The sequence below is a fragment of the Schistocerca cancellata genome, chromosome 10 (assembly GCF_023864275.1).
Source record: "Schistocerca cancellata isolate TAMUIC-IGC-003103 chromosome 10, iqSchCanc2.1, whole genome shotgun sequence".
NCBI classification, from domain to species: domain Eukaryota; kingdom Metazoa; phylum Arthropoda; class Insecta; order Orthoptera; family Acrididae; genus Schistocerca; species Schistocerca cancellata.
The window spans coordinates 162505722-162522699 of NC_064635.1; the positions used below are offsets into that span (position 1 = coordinate 162505722).

The window sequence follows — 16978 nt, forward strand, 5'->3', positions numbered from 1 at the left end:
GTCATGTAAATTCAGTAACACACCAGAGCGAAATTGCCAAACATATGTCATGTAGCTAACCGTATTGCCATTGTCCATTCACCCTTTCAGGTTCACTTTTACCAATATGCCTTTCACTGATATTTTTGGAATAGTTCTCCTTTTAAATACTACTTAAGGCGGTAGCTTTCACCCATTATCAGTTGCACAAATCGTCACTGTGTGCCTTTGCTTCTCATTGCCATCAGTTCATTTTGTGGCACCAGATTCCCCTTTCTTGTTCACGGTGTTGTGAAGCGGTATGTCAAAATAGACTGGAATTTGATCTGCGACACCAATTTGCGGTAATATATAGGAATGTTTGGGGCATAAGTATATCGTGTAGTGATGAAAATTCACTACATTTTTCTCGTAATCACCTGGAAGCCATTGGATGGTTGTAGTTTTCATCTGTAAGTCTAATCCATTTCGAATGAAAAATCTTCGTAGCCAGTCTCGGCTAGCTGTGAAACAGGTGATGCCTAGTTCTTTGAGTTTGGACATTTCACTAGTCGCTGCACATCCGTATTGTTACTTCTCATCTACATAACTGCAGAGCCTTTTTCTGATGTGCAAATGCTTTACTTTTTTTGCTACAAAATGAAAGTTTTCCTTTAGCTGTGTGCGAGCAACAGTGAGAACTTGTAGCCATAATTAACAAGTTGACATGTGATTAGCACTTCAATTCTAACGTGCTACTGGTGTGTCACAGACTGAGGTTGCAACATTGTTATGGTACTACAGGATTTATAGTATACAGATGTATAGTATTACAGGAGCAGCACTAACCTTATTAAAATTAATTTACACATCACAGTTATTCGCCCTTAAGTTCTCAAAAGAAATTCCTCATGAATTATTTGCTTGTACATGGTACTGGTTTCCACAAACTCATTGTGCAGAAATCGATGTCCAAATTTTTAAGCCCTCTCCCCACTTGTCATATCTTCAGATCAAAATAATTTTCGCTGTGCACTTAAGACCACTTGTGGCTGCCGTTAAAGAAGAGATTTATTTAGGGTACTGGAGCTTACCTATCCTAGCTCTTTACAACTCTCAATATCAGTAAGGTATTGAGCAGAATGCTCTCCTTTTCCGCACCCCCTCCAATAAATATGTGGTGAGTAACTTATTACCATATGCAGAATTAACGGGTGACAATCCACATTACATGTTACATGTCTGAAAACAGTTGAAAGCTATTGTTGACAGCTTCTACACAAGTAGTTATCATCCTGGGTGTTTCTGTACTGTGTATTCTTGGATGATTGCATGTTTCAGGTCTGAACTATGTCTAATCATAACTTTAGTCGGTCTTGAATCCATATGTTGGTGTAAAATCACAGATTTTTTTCAGTAGTTTCCTCTTAGTATTCTTTGGCACAGTATCTTATGTGTATTTAACTTGGAACTACAGTATTGTTCCACCAGGTTGCATATTCTCGGTGGCATAGAATGTTTATGAAGATGTGTAGTACTGTGGCTGTTGCTGGTATAGTGAACTTAAGAATACATCGATCAACACTTAGAAGATGAATGAATCTCAAACTTTGAGCTGGTAGTGTGGTAAAGGAAGAGGAGAGTGAGATTGGAAGTATGTAAATTTTCCTAAGGGGTATAGACTGCAATTTGTGTTCAAGCAGGGTAGGATGAAACAGAAATTGACAATTGATTGCAACAAACAATACCACAAAAAGTTGTGTTCCTGTTTCTCATGTCTTGTTGACTGCAGAATACAGCTTATACCAGCTTTACTGTATCTGTTTATCTGGGCCAGGATTGTGGTATGTCTTTACATGTAGCCATGTGAAAATGACAAATGCTGTCCTTCATGTACCTAATATCCCTCCTCCAGTGGAAAGAATCAAAGTACCTTAGAAATTCCTTAGCATGATGTACTGTCTTCAAATGGCATGTCACTGCTGCATATCTATCTAAGCTTTCCTTTTCTAATTGTACAACTTCAGTACATCCTTGTTTATGAGAAGGGCCCCTGCACAACACAGTCTGAAAGATTCTTTAAATTATGTATGTAAATTATTATGTTTGTAACAGTTCTTCTGTGTCCACATTGTTAGATATTTCCACTGTAGTTCTCTCATTGTGAATGACAATGGTAAACAGGGGCTACATTTTATATTTTGTTATAGACATTGGTATTATTTTGTGTGTGTATGTCAACAATGACACCTTACTTATGGGTCTACACTCACTTGCTTTTCAGTGCTTCTATTACCTTATGTGTTTGTGGTGCTATAAAAGCTTTGGTGATAATTCTTGCGCGAAAATAGCTAGGGCAATAACCACATACAGTAATTTGGATATTTTTGGCAGTACTGTGCATTTAACTTGCTTTGTAGCTTGTGTTTAGTGAGTGTGAAGTATTGAAACTTAAGTAACGGTTCCTTTGTCCTCGTGCTTGTAAATCGTTGCCCTCAGAATTACGTGCACACACTCATTCTCACACTCACATTCACATTGTGCACACCTGCAACTGTACATTCTGTCAATTAAAGTTCATATCTTCCTCTTCACAGCTAATACTGCTATTGATGATGCTGCTAATTCAATAATTGCTGCAAAAAGTTCTTGGCATAACAAAGACAGCTTTGGAAGCGTGTTGAACACTTACATACTTTCTAACTATTGTTAATTGGCAGTTATCTCAGTACCAGTTTCTGTCTTGGAGAGTGACTGTATGTGTCACACATTACTTGCATGCAAACACATATATTCATTGTCAGTGAAAAATACCTTGGACTAAATCTGCTGTAGCCTTTGTTGACAGTAGCAAGGCAGAGACCCAGATCTCCAGACATTCTCACGTTTTTAACACTTCTTATGTTCAGTTCACAATGGTTTTGAGTGTAGAAATATGCTGTTTGGGAAATTGGTTTGAAACATTACCAAAGGGTTTTAATTACTGTTAAATCAGGAACTGAGCTGTTGTACCCCGGATTTGTTATCGATAAGCAGTAATGTGCTTGACTGAATCTGAATCAGGGTGCAGGGTTTGTAACTCTGCGTTAATTTTGCACTTCAGACAAGATAGATTGTTGTCAGATGGTGTAAGCAACTAAGTCTAGGTTTGTGAAGGAAATTCTTTAAATAATACGTAAAATGTGAAGGGTCACTCAAAATTGGGGGCCATCGGTATGATAATACTTATGCAAAGTTGTTCTCCTGCACACAGATGTATTATGACAGTTAACACTCGTGACTGAAAAAGGGCGTCTGTAATTTTGACCTCTGCTTTTGAAGTGTGCAAGAAAACCAGACATGACTTATCATGATCGTACCAGGTCTCCACCATTTGTGTGAGTGCAAAGGGTCTTCAATTATACAACTTTAAAAGTTGTTGTAACAGTGCATGTTTTTGTAGGTTTCATAAGAGACAAACAAGACATTACAACAACATTCTGTTTTGCAGCCATTTGTCTATCAAATAAGTAAGTTACATTTCACCAATGTATTGTGTCATTGAAATGAATGTAACAAGAAGGTGCTGCTGTAGCTGTGCAAATAGTGACTCTGCCTATGGAGCAGAATGTAACACAAGGTGCAAAACGAGCTACAGTGATGTACAGAATAAGGGAAACATTTGACACGTGCAGGGTGTCTTAACATTATGAAATTGTTTCAGGTCAAAATAATGTGACTGTATCGTGACTATTCGGTGTTGTCATCAGTGGCAAAGCACAGTAGTGAAACATGTAATGTGATTCATCAGTTTAACTGTTCACGCTAGAGTACAATGTTATTACATGGGCTTGTTAGTCTGAATGAGATGTGTGCGCAAACAAAAATGTGTGTTGCTACAACGACTTTTAAATTCAAACTCGTACAAAGAGGTAAGCAAAGTTTTAATTTTCACCTCGAAAAAATAGAGTTGTAACAATGAAACAGGGTGACAGTGTAGTCCACTACATATTCAACCTTCAATGAGAGACATTTTTCCCGGTGGTGGAGGCCTCAGTTGTGGAAGTTTGCATTTTGGCCATTTGGGAATTTACCTTGTCGTCCATCTAGAAATGCCTGCTGCTCCGGGCTTTCTTCTTGTGAAGAAATGGGGAGAACTCGCTGGATGCCTTGTCGGGAGAATACGGAGGGTCAAGCAAACTACGATGACCTGAAGAAGCGACGTGTACGACTATCGTGTGGGGTATTGTGGAGCAAAAACTCCCTTTCAGGCATCTTCTTGTGACATTTGCTGTAATGTCACACAATTGGTGGTGGCCTTTGCCATGTTCAAAATGTAAAAACTGACCCCTTACCTTTTTCCACTATGGCCGCTATTTGTGCACCTGGGCCTCTACTTCTCATGTGATTCTTGGTTATTTACAGAGATACGGTCTGCCACTTCAGACATTTTTGAGCAAACTGGAAGCATTTTCTCCATCACTTTGTCATACATCTGCAGAGTGCTGTCGTCCACTTCTGCCAATTCAATATGAATTGTTGCATTTTTCCCCCTTCAGATGCAGGAAATCAACCAACAAATGATGCTGCACTTAATCAGTAGGCTGTGCCATTCTGCTTTGGTTCTTCTAGCATTGTTCTGCTGCACCGTGGGATGGGGATTTCCGTGTATGACACAACTGCAGACATTTACCAGCAAACCCAAAAAATTAATTTTATCAGTTTAATTTTTTTGAAGGCATTTTCATCACCTTCAGGTTGCAGCTCCAGTTTCCTGGGTGCTTGTGACAAGCCTCCCAACTTTTTACATCCTTGTCCAACTCTCCCTTTTGGTTTCCATACCAAAGATAAACTACTTGCAACCACATCCTTGTTAACTGTGTCAATTCATCATCTTTGCTGTTCGACATGTTTTTTCCCATTTATAGTCAATACAAGGAATTTTATAACCACTGTGGTTTCTTCCATCCATTTCACATGACCGTACCATATTAATCTAGAGTGGCAGAATTTTTCCTGTGTACTGAGTTTTACGCCTCATGTATTTTGTTCCTTTCATTCTTTACCTTATCCTTTTACATTGGTCTTGGCGTAGGTCTAACAAACTTCATATCAGCACCTTAGCTTTGGTTGTTTTTACTCTCTCTCTCTCTCTCTCTCTCTCTCTCTCTCTCTCTCTCTCTCTGCTAGAGCACGTGTCTCCAGTGAATAGGTTAAAACAAGAATACATAGTAGGTACTGAAGAGGGCTAGTTTGTATGGTGTCCCGTACTTGTCCATACCCTCCCCCCCACCCCCCACCCCAATTGTTGTCCTTCTTCTTCTACTTCTCCTTCTCCTTTTTCCACTTCTTCTTCTGCCCCCACCCAACCCCCTCCCCACTCTTCAAAAGCGGAGTTCACAGTCTGAAACTTCCCATGTCAGATTGTTGCTGTTTACAGTTCTAAGACACTCTCTAGTCAGCTGATACTTTATTTTTTCTTGTATCACATGCATAGTATCCTGTTAAACTAGATGAAGCTGATCGTTGAGTGTCTAATTCTTGCACAACGATGCTGTCAACTTGACAGGCATGCACGATTTTACTACTGAAGTTCATTAAAATGTGTGTATAAATGGGCAAACTTTGCTATATGCTAATGGCAGCAATGATTTTGTCAGTATTGGGACTGGTTTCACAGCCCATAGCAAAAGAGTGATACTTTCTGGAGTGAAGGGTCGGCCTTGCGAATAATGGTGCATGTGATGACAGTGCGGTGTGTTTTATGTTTGTCCTCACACCTCCCTGCTACATCCCACCTCACTCACGCCTCACTCGTTCACTCTGCCCTGCCCTTCACCCATCTGCCCACCCACGACATCACTCACACCTCATACCTCGCACCCCGTGTCACGTGCTACGCCCACGAACGCGCCCACTTGTCCTGACCGGCAGCCACTCGCAAACCGTCCACCAAGGCCGCCAGCCAGCCAGTGGAGAGGCCAGTCGTTCGTGAAGGTGAGTGCCACTTTCTCCTCCTCCTCAATCTTTTATTGCTTATGTCTCTGTCACACCTTCACTTAAACTTGAAAAGTTTGAATCGAGTAGTTCTGAACATTGTAATGCTCCTTGTGAGGGTTGCTGAATGAAGCTGATGCTGCATCTGCAAAAACTTTGTTAAAAAAAATTTAAAAAAATAAAAACTACCATTTCGTCCTCCAGTGTAGTCACCTTCAAAAGGTATGCATTCGCACAATTCTCTTATCCACGTTTAGATCTTAAAGTTATTTTTAAATCTTATACCTCGTCAGTTGTGGACTTGAAGGTTATTGCTTGGTATTCTTTCTGATTGCTGAGGAAAGGGATCACACAGAACAGAGGTTTTGTATTGACTGAGATGACTATGAAGCCCATCTACCTGAATCTAGTTTTAACTCGTGTAAAAGTGAGAGAACACTTGTGATATATTTGCGATTCTTGTAATTGAGGGAGGATCTGGGTACAAGCCAGGTATTCACCTAGTGGAAACCACCGAAAAACCACTTCCAGGCTGGTCATTATACCAGTTCTCATCGTGAACACACCAGGTGAATGTAATTTGAGGTTGACGCGCATCCCCAAATCCTGGAAGCAGCATACTAATGTGTGCGGCTGTCTGCGTGGCTTGTCTGATAATACGTTATGGGACAAAACTTAATTTGTAAGAATACTGTATGCAAAAGCTTACATTCTTCTCCCACCCTCTCCCTCTTGACTCGATGATTACATGACTCTGCACATGATCACGTCCTTAGTATTGACAGCAATGTAGGAAACACCAGGAGGAAATTCTGTCCTTTCCATGAAGCTGACATTGATGTATTCAATGATAAAAAGATCTTATACAATTGGAAACATAATGTCAGAGACACGTATAGACATGGCATAGATCTTCATGTATTCTTGAAGTAATCTTTATTAACAGAATGTAACACTTCATTACATAACATTGCTGTCAAATTTCTGATACCTTTAATTTCAGAGGTGTCAAGAACTATAACTGTATTTGAGACGCTAGTCCAGAAGAACATAGCAGTTGAGAATACTGCATTCTGTAAGAAATGGTTGATAAATCTTAGACTGTGATTGCATTTCCAGTACTTTGAGAAAAGCCTGTATTTATTGAACAAGCCTCACAGTACTGTTACAAATGCTATACCTAGCCTGTTTACAATTGGCTCAGGATTCTAAAAATACTGAAAGTTTGTTACTAATTGAAGATACCTGCAGTCTGTGTTAAATTTAATGCCCCAGTGGCAAATGGTACATTGGGTTTAGTTAACATTAATGACATTTCAAATTGATGTAAACATTTGCGTAGCCACCAGTTGTGAATTTATAGGCTTTGAGTGGTGTACTCATTATGGTATTGTATGTTTCTCAGTAGGTAGACAACTACTTTAGATGATATCTAAGATTTTCATATGTGGCAACGTCTTTGATGTTTAATATCTATTGGCAAAAAATTGTTAATATAATTAGTGTGAGAACATTATTGTGGCATATGAAATTTAATTGACAAAGCATAACATTTTTACTGAATTTCTCACTGAAGGTTTTCTAGTTGTTGATAGCTTAAGTTACAGTGACTGTAACAGGGAATTTGTGCAACATCAGTAGGTATTTGTCATTTTGACACACTGGAAAAAAAAAAGAATGGTCATATTTGGCTAAAACAAAGATGATACCTTGATTTAGAAAGTTTTGAGGATCTGCAGGTACTAATATGTCTTTTTGTGGTGGTCATTATTTTGCAAAAGCACTGCTTACTGCTTGTATTATTACAAAGATCTATAATAAACCAAGGAAACTGAACAAATGTCAAATGATTGATTCATCACAGGGCAAAGGGCAAGATAAGACTGCTAATTCTGGAATGAAAGTTTTCACAGAGTAACTCGTCATCAGTTCTATGTCCCATTCTCTCTCATCTTCTATGCAAACTGATTTGAATGTTCATATAATTTTCCTCATTAGAATCCCATCCACATTGTTACTCTGTCTCATCCAATCGTGATTGATTCGTGCCTTTAATACTTCACTGTTCAGCAGTCTTTCATCCAGAGGTCTACTAATTAAACTGCTTACTGAAAGAGTAAATGAATAACAAGAGATGAGTTGGAAAAGTAAAGTAACATCATTCCAAAAGGCATTAAACTTGTTAAGAAGTCCTGTATATTATGTTTTTTAGTAATAATTTGCTAAATGCTCAAAAAAAATCTTATTTTCTTCCCAGCAGTTTTGACTTAAAGATAATCTTCATCTTGTGCACATTGACTTGCTTTGTTCTTAACATTACAAAGAAATCTGCTTTTCATGAGAGACTTTATTCAAAATTAATGAGTTAAGTCATCGCTTTCAGCTACACGTATCTGTGATCTCTATTTTTTACCTCAGAAAAATATACCAGATCAGCAGTAAAATAATGTACATTAAAAATTATTTGGTGTTGATTCAATACAAGAATTAAAAAATATGACCCTTAGTTCGTTTGCTCATGTTACATTATTATTACAACATCCTGAAATGAAAATGATAAAAATGTTATTTATGATAGACAGTTGAAAATGGTTATCATATTTTCTCAGGATTCATTTTAGACTTTCTGCAGGACACTCGGAGCAAGAAGAAGTTGCACTGAATGAAAATGCCTTTTACTGTAACTATAAAACCAATGGGAACTATTTTATAAAAACTCTTGTCTGCTAGCTGGCTAGATCTTTGTGATTGCAGTTATTTTACTTTAGAAACAGTCGGTGTGCTGATATAATTTTACATAAGTATACTCATTTTTTGTGCTGCAAGTGAGTTGCGTAGCGAACGTACCTTCATTTTTGTCTTCATTCATTTTGAGACATAAGGTGTTCATAAGAAGAGAATATCCTTGCTAAGATATGTATTAGTCATTTGTTTAATTACAATAATGATTGAAGCAGAAGACATGAACAAAAATTTGTGCTGCAGCCAGGACTTGAACCCAGGTCTTCTTGCTTGCTAGGCAGAAATGCTAACCATTTACACTACCACAGCACAATGGTCAACTTGAATAGTTTGTGCAGCAATGTTGACCATTGTGCTGTGGTAGTGTAAATAGTTAGCATTTCTGCCTAACAAGCAAGAAGACCTGGGGTCGAGTCTCGGCCACAGTACATATTTTAATTCATGTCTTCTGCTTCGATCATTATCGTAGATAAAGAAGAGACTTAAATGTCTCAAGGAACATAATTATAAGATCTATTTGTTTAATTACTCACTCTGTTGACTGTGGACAGCTCTTCTTTATTGTGTAAGTTCACCTAGCATGTTATTTTGTCAGTTGCACGTGATAGCATGTGTAAAATTACCCAGTTTACTTTTTTTTCCCCTTCAGGCATCTGTCCTTGGATTTCTTAAGCTTGTGAATTGTAATTGGTGAGATTTTCACTGTGCAGAGACTTTGTCACTCTGATATAACCTCTTTGAAGTGTCTGATACATCTTTCCTGCCTTGCGACAAAATGTTGATTCTCCCCTGACACAGATCGAAACCTTTGTTTCAGGAACTGGTGGTTTCTCCAAGCAGCAGCATCACACAATTTATTTTGGTGTTCAAGTCAACCATTAATTTCAAGACTATGATCTCATCATAAAGTACCATATAGTCTTGTATTTGATTGTACTTGACTTGAACATGAATTAATTGTGTGATAAAATTGTATGGAGAAGCTGCACTGTTACTGGAATAAACTAAACAGCTGAAAAAATCCATGGGAATAGTAACTGTTTATGACTGAAAGTTTAAAGAAGTGCAATAATTAATCCTGGTACAGAAATGCAATAAAAATGCTCTGTGTTATTGGTGTAAATGGGTATTGTGCATTTTAGTACATGTTTAATATCAAACTGCATTTTTATGGACACATTCTGTGTAGTAGTAGTAGTGGTGTGTGTGTGTGTGTGTGTGTGTGTGTGTGTGTGTTTCCATGTTTAAGATATTATTTTGGTGTTCATGTGTACATTATGTTAGGTTTTTTGTGAATGTTTTGTATGATTATTTGTGTTGTTTATTACATACAAATGTGTTTGGTACAATGGAGCCTTTGCATTAACTTGTATACAACTTACTTCTGAACTGGCGGTCTTTGCATTTGTTTCCTGGCTTGATTTCAGTGGATAAGGCCTGTTCTGGGTGTGGTGTTTTTATCCTTCTTTCTTCTAGGCAGCGGAATGGCACTGCTAGTGGATTTTTTTAACTATAAATTGTGTGGTGGCACATAGGAATCACACAGTTTAATGCTAAAACTCACAAACTGCTTAGTTACAGGCGAAGCTGCTGGCCACTAGGAGCCTCAGGATATCGCCACTAAAATGAAAATTGAATTAAACTTTCTTTTCTTGACTTAAAACATAAAATACAGCTTTTTAAACATGCTATATTTAACATCCTAACATATATGACCTAATTTATATAAAAAATAAAAGCCTGCTGCTTCTCCTGCTGTTTAAGTATGTACTGTGTGTCCCATATCTTTTTAGTTAGTTAAATGTAACTCCTGGTGAAGCGTTGATGGCACTGTGTTTACAGAGAAGGATTTCGAGTTAATTGATTTCAGGCTGTTGGAGTTGTGGTGAAAGTGTTTCTGAATGTTCTTCACGGAGCACACAATTGAGCACTTGGTAATGGAGCCTCACAATCTATCACTGTTCTGCTTGTTTTATAGTGGATGTAAATCTGATAGAGATGTGGCGGGCATGAGATTGGGAACAGGTAAAATTTATCACTGTGGGCAAAGTCTGTGTGCCAAACACATCTTAAGATTTCTTTTGTGATATGAATATGTACACACTTGAAGGCAGATGGAATACTTTATAGATCCAGCAATTTTACTTCACAAATGGCAGCTACTCTTTTTGGAAAGTGGAGTGCTGTCCTAGTTCAAAAGATCTCTGAATAATTTTGTATCTTCCATTTAAATATGCACAGTTTAGAAATTATGCTTTCCCAAACTCATTGGCCACATCTTGCATAATGTTTTTGCTCTTGACTTGAAATGTTGACAATGTGACTGGCACAGGTATATTGGATGAAGGGATCCCTCACTGCTGTGTGCACATAGTTTAACGTCACTGGTGCAGGTGCGATACTAAACTAATGAGCCATTTGAACTTGAGTGTTGTAACGAAATGGCAGGTAAGTTGTCTCGTTTGTTTTTTTGTCTTATCCTTTCGATGCTTGAAACCTATTTGTTTCCTGTAGTTCAGCTCTTGGTGCAGGTAAGCTGTTAGTGGTATTGTTTGTCACACTAATATTTTCATCTCTGTGAAAAGAATTATGCCGTATTGAAATGCTTCTGTTTCTGAATGGGTCACAGATCCCATGGAGAGGAGAATCTGAGATGTGGAAATAAGTCATGGATGTAAATTTTAAGTGCAATATAATGAAATGAGTACGCATTATTAAATTTTATTGTTTAATGTGAACCATAAAATAATCTGAAACATGAATTTTCAAGTCTATTGAGAAGATTCTATTCAGTAGAATAAACTGTGCAGCAGAAAAAGTTCTTTGATTTAGTCTTCAACTCCACCAGCTTACCCATAAGACATTTAATGGCAATTAAATTACCCCGTTGGGCAATTCTTACTCTAATAAATTGTATCTGAACAGAAACTACTAAAATTAATGTTTAAGTTGCCGCAAAACAGTAGTAGTTCATTACGTGAAGCCATTTCTTTTTATTTCATGTTTTATCCTCAGGTCATACAGAGAGCAATGCAAAGAACAGTGTCGACTGAAAATAAGCATAGGTGGCTGCTGTATATAAAAAAGGGTAAAAAAAGACCCACAAAATTACAGACCAATATTCTTAACATCTGTTTCCTGCAGAAGTATTGAAGATATTCAAAGTCCAAATATAATAAATTTCCTCGAGATAAAAAAAGCTTCTGTCCACAAATGGACACAGATTTAGAAAGCATTGCTTGTGTGACACTCAGCTTGCCCTTTCCACATGTGATATCCTGTGAACTGTAGATAAAGAGCAGCTAGCAGATTATGTATCTCTAGATTTCCAGAAACATTTGACACAATACCTCAGTGCAGACTGTTAATGGAAGTCTGGGCACATGGAATGGATTCCCAAATAGGCCAATGGTATTAGTGTAAGTACGTGGTGACCCCGTCACCCAGTGGGAAACCACTGCAACCTGCCACCTGAGAACTGGTAGTTGCGCAAGAATAGAGTGGAATGGAAGAAATGAGTAGAGTGGGGGTAGCTCGACATCTGAAAACATAAGAGAATTGAAGAAGAACAAATGTGTTTGCCTTGAAGACTTCTTAAGTAATAGAACCCAGTACATTGTCATTGATGGCGAGTGTTCGTCAGAGACGAGGGTATCGTGACGCGTGCCCCAGGGAAATATTAAGACTGCTCTAGTTACCTATATACTGTACCTGCATGATGTGGCGAATAGGGTAAACGGCAATATTTGATTGTTTGCTAATGACACTGTAATATAAGCAAAAGTACCATCGATGATCGACTGTAGGAGGATACAGGATAACTCGTACATAATAACTTGTACATAATTTCTATTTAGTGTTATTTATGGCAGCTTGCTCTAAATGTAGAGAAACGTAAATGAATGTGATGAGTAGGGAAAACAATTCTATAATGTTCGAATACAACATTGGTGGTTTGCTGCTGGTCACAGTCGTGTCAGTTAAATGTATATGCTTAACGTTGCAAAGCAATACAGAATGGAACTAGCACTTAAGGACAGCAGTAAAAAAGATAAATGTTAGACTTTGGTTTTGTGGGAGAATTTTAGAAAAGTGTACCTCACCTATAAAGGACCGTATGTATAACATTAATGTGACTGATTCTTTAGTACTGCTACAGTGTTTGATATCACCACCAGGTCAGATTAAAGGAAAATATTGAAGCAGTTCAGAGACAAGCTGCTACATTTGTTACCAGTAGGTTTGCAAATGTTTCTTGAACTCAAATGGGAATCCCTGAAGGGAAAATAGCATTCTTTTTGCAAGACACTACTGAGAGAATTGGCTTTGCAGCTGACTGTAGAATGATTCTACTGTAGCCAAAGTACATTCTGCATAAGGATCTCGGAGATAAGATGAGAGAAATTAGGGCTGTTGTGGAGGCATATAGATAATTTTCCCCTCGCTTTGTTTGTGTATGGAACAGGAAAGGAAATGGCTAGTAGTGCTAGAAGGCATCCTACACCATACTTTGTGCTGCAGAATGTGTGTGTGTAGATGTAGATGTAGTCAGTATCATTATTGGCTTTGACTAATTACAGAGTCCACAAAAGACTTGAATATGTTGCATAGTGACTTGTCGACTGAATACTTTGTCATCTGTGTTTGTCTAGGGCAATATGACTAGTCTAAATAATTTCACAGTATTGCAATTGAATAAAATATACATCCGTGGCCTCTTTCCACATACAGTAACTCCCTCTGAGTGAGGGCTCCTTCAAGTAGGACCAATGTATATAATCAAAATCTGTTCTTCTGTGTACTCTCTTCAGTAGCTTTTTTTGTTTTACTGTGTTAGCTTGTTGGGTTTTAATTGTGGCTGTGTGTATAGTGTTGGTAATACTTCCAATAAGCTATTACCAAAACTTACATTTTGCTTGTGGCTGCATGTTGTTGTTCTTGTTCCAGGTAAAGAGAATAATTGTTGCTTTGCATGTTGTACAAGTTAACTGCTTTTCTAACACTTGTAGTCTGTTGTTTACATGGATTGTGAATTATTGATAGTGGTGAGAAAATTGCACAGATCGCGTATGCACACGTAATGTAATGAAGAAATTATTTTGGAATACATCCAGCTGTTATTGAGTTGTTTATAAATACGTAGGTTTACTGAAGAAGCAGAATTGTACAGTCCGAGGTAACTCGGAGGAAAATTGGTGCGCAGTCTGTGGTGTGTTTAATACACCAATTAGAAAGTACACACTGTAAAGCTCGCAGAAGTATAAGAAAGTGAAGGAGCAGAAGTGCAACAAAAGAAACTAAACAGTACGTAGATCGTAAGGGCAGATGAAATGCTCTTCGAGAAATGGTCTTGTGGTTAAAAAAAAATCCCAGTGTGTAATGTATTAAAAATAGGTTTGTACTTTGAACTTGAAAGTAAATTTGAAAAGTACAGGGAGCCAATAGGCCAATAACAGCTGGATGGTGTAGCTTGTGCCTCCTGCATGATGCATGACTTTGCGTCCTCCCACCTTGGAGCAGTGCATGAAGTGGACACGGGAATGGGAGCGGGAGCGGGAGCGGGAGCGGGCTACTCGGAGTCGGGCCGGCCGCCCACCCCCGTGCCGGACCCGGCAGTGCCCACAGCTCCGGTCCTCGTGCCCTCGCCTCCGCCAGCGTCTCCGGTGCGAACCGCACCCCCGACAAGTAAGTCGGCACCTGCCTTTCACGTTGTATGCTGGTGGTAGATTCTGTCACTACCTGTGCATCATTGTAGCTACGTCTTTGAAATTTCTACTTTTAGGTGCACAAATTCTGGTGGCTAGTTGTTTGAAAATTATAATAGCTGTTGAGGGTCTCACTTTGAAAATAAGTGTTACTGTGCTTTATCCATTGTGAGTTGGAACCCAAATGCACTCAGTGGTAGATGTTGTTGGTCAGAATTCATTCTATTGCATCAGAAGGAAAATGACTGCACCAGTTAAAGTAGGTGTGTATTTTGGCTCAGTGTGTAGGTGCCAGACTACAAATCCAAAGTTGTTGGGTTCAGTTGCTAGTCAGACCTAAAATTAATTCTGTCACTTGTCACATCTAGCAGTTATTTGTTTACAGGTCAAATGCCAAATCAAACTGTGGTTTGATATACGATAAGCTGTAAGTTTGGCAGAAGTTACTGAAAGTGACATGTACTATCTAACCTAATAACACGGCCTCGTGAGCCGTGTATGTGGCCACACGGATCTCACACAGTTACCGTCGCTCGCTCACATGTTGTGAAGTTGCAGAATCTGTGTAAGGGCAATGGCCTTCCTTCACTGAGCACTACATCGTGTGACACACTGTGATGTAGCAACCTGCCACATTTCCTTATCCTTTTCCTCGTCACTTGGCACATGAAGGTGAGTGAGGTTAAGGTGCATAAAAAGGGGAGTGGTGGGGGAGAAAGATCACTCGTGCAAATGCAGTGCTCTAGTTCAGACAGATGTTTAGGTTGGTAATAGTTGTGCCTTTTTCTCTAGTTAACTCTTTCACGCCAGGTTCAATTGCTGTGCAGTTATCCTACAAGTACAGAAATACACTAACAAATCAGATATTCAGTATTAGTCATTGAAATTTGGTAAGAGTATAGTAGAAATTCTAGGTTTACTATCTATGTAGGTTCAGAACAATATCTTGTTGTGGTATATTTCAAAACATATGGGTAGATGTGGAGGAACACAGCTTTGTGTGCCAGTTTCTCTTTGGCTTTCTCTGCTGTAGCACACTGAGGAATGTTTTGTTGGATTCTTCTACCTTTCATCTGATGGGATATTCTTAGGGAAATGAGGCCAGCTTTTTGGATGTAAATACACAAGAATAGAGACAAACTAATGTCATCAACTTTTTAGTATGTAACAGAAACTGCACTGATTGCAGTAATTGTACCATGTTTACACAAAAGTCTGAGAACATTTTCTTTTATTGGCCTGTGAATTTGTGGTGCACAATATAAGCATTGAATATGCACATGTTCAGAATATATAAGATGATTTTGATGCACTTTACTGGCTATTTTTGTCACTAGAATTTTGATATTTTCATCAAATTTAGGAGAAAAATTGCTATCACCTGAAATAACAACAAATTTGATACTGCTCTGTAAAGCACAATTTAAAACTTGCATAATTTTCCTCTTCCTCATGAAAGTAATACACCCTTGAGGTAAGTTTGCAGCTGAAGAATGAATGTTTCAGGAAACTATTGTAACATTAGGGCAACATACAGGAAAAAAAAGCCACACCCACAAGGCACGTACATGTACTATCCTCTGTAGTGCATAGAAGAGACGTTTGTGGCCACAAAGTCACACTGTGTTGACTTATACGGAACACTGTAACTATGAAAGCTGTGACTGTAAAGAAATTTCTTGCACAACTTGTCGTGTAAACACACAAGATTAGATAAATCTCTCTCACAAGTTCGGATTGCTTTCAGGTGGCTACTTGTAGATGATGCAGGGTTTTGGCAGGCTGGCTTGTTGCTATCGGCCACCTTCAGCACCACTTGTGAGGTTGGCAATGAGTCAGTGTGCCAAAATATTTTCACCATCTGTATGACGCAGTTAAAGGTGGCAACACTCTGAGAAAGCCTAAGATGACACCTCTCTACTATTAATTTACAGAATTTTTGGATTTGTTAATAACGGAGAGCACTATGTCTTAAAATGGCAAAAATTCTGTTCCAAGGAATCTGTGTACTTCATTAAACAATTTTTTTTCTGAATTGTTAGTATTTTTGGCTAGGAGGACCAAATCAGCTATGAACTTTAAAGCTGGTTTTAATTTAAGCTGCACTTGTAGCATAGGACTGAAATTTGGATCATTACTTCAACATGAGAATTGAACAACAGTGGTAATCCTTCTATAACTCTCTTCTTAAATACAGTTTGGTTTTACTCATTTTTCATGCCTGTTATTCAACGTACAGAACTTTTTACACCTTCTGTCACATGGTTAAAGAATCCCTCTCTTCCCATCCACCTCCTCCCCCCCCCCCCCCCCCCCCCACCTCCCCCTGCCACCAATTTTTTCTCTCTTTTTCTGTATTATTCACACTTGGAGATCATCAGTTGGAATTACACTGTTATGTGTTGTAGTTGTGTAAGCATGGATTTCAACCACAGCACTTGACTGTGTTAAAAAATGCCTTACACACTGTGTGTTTTTCAGTAATAATGTAACTGGTGCAGTAATTTCCTTATTTTTTATCATTAATAATACAGTTGCAGGCCTTAAAGGTAATTAGTCAGCAGTAAAACACGCATTTCATCTACTATAAAACTAAT

At 38.4% G+C, this 16978-nt stretch overlaps 1 protein-coding gene across 5 annotated transcripts in view; it reads left to right on the top strand.

Annotated features, from left to right (window-relative positions):
* LOC126106859 (spectrin beta chain) overlaps positions 1–16978 on the top strand; it is a 484283-nt gene that overhangs the window by 431332 nt on the left and 35973 nt on the right. For 2 of the 5 annotated variants that reach the window (XM_049913253.1, XM_049913257.1), the window contains one exon: positions 14197–14361. The exons of 2 other annotated variants lie outside the window; for them this stretch is intronic. In XM_049913253.1, the coding sequence (XP_049769210.1) occupies positions 14197–14361 (165 nt within the window). Of the gene's footprint in view, positions 1–5871; positions 5935–14196; positions 14362–16978 lie in introns of all 5 variants that reach the window. One more of the 5 variants, XM_049913255.1, reaches the window with a different exon arrangement.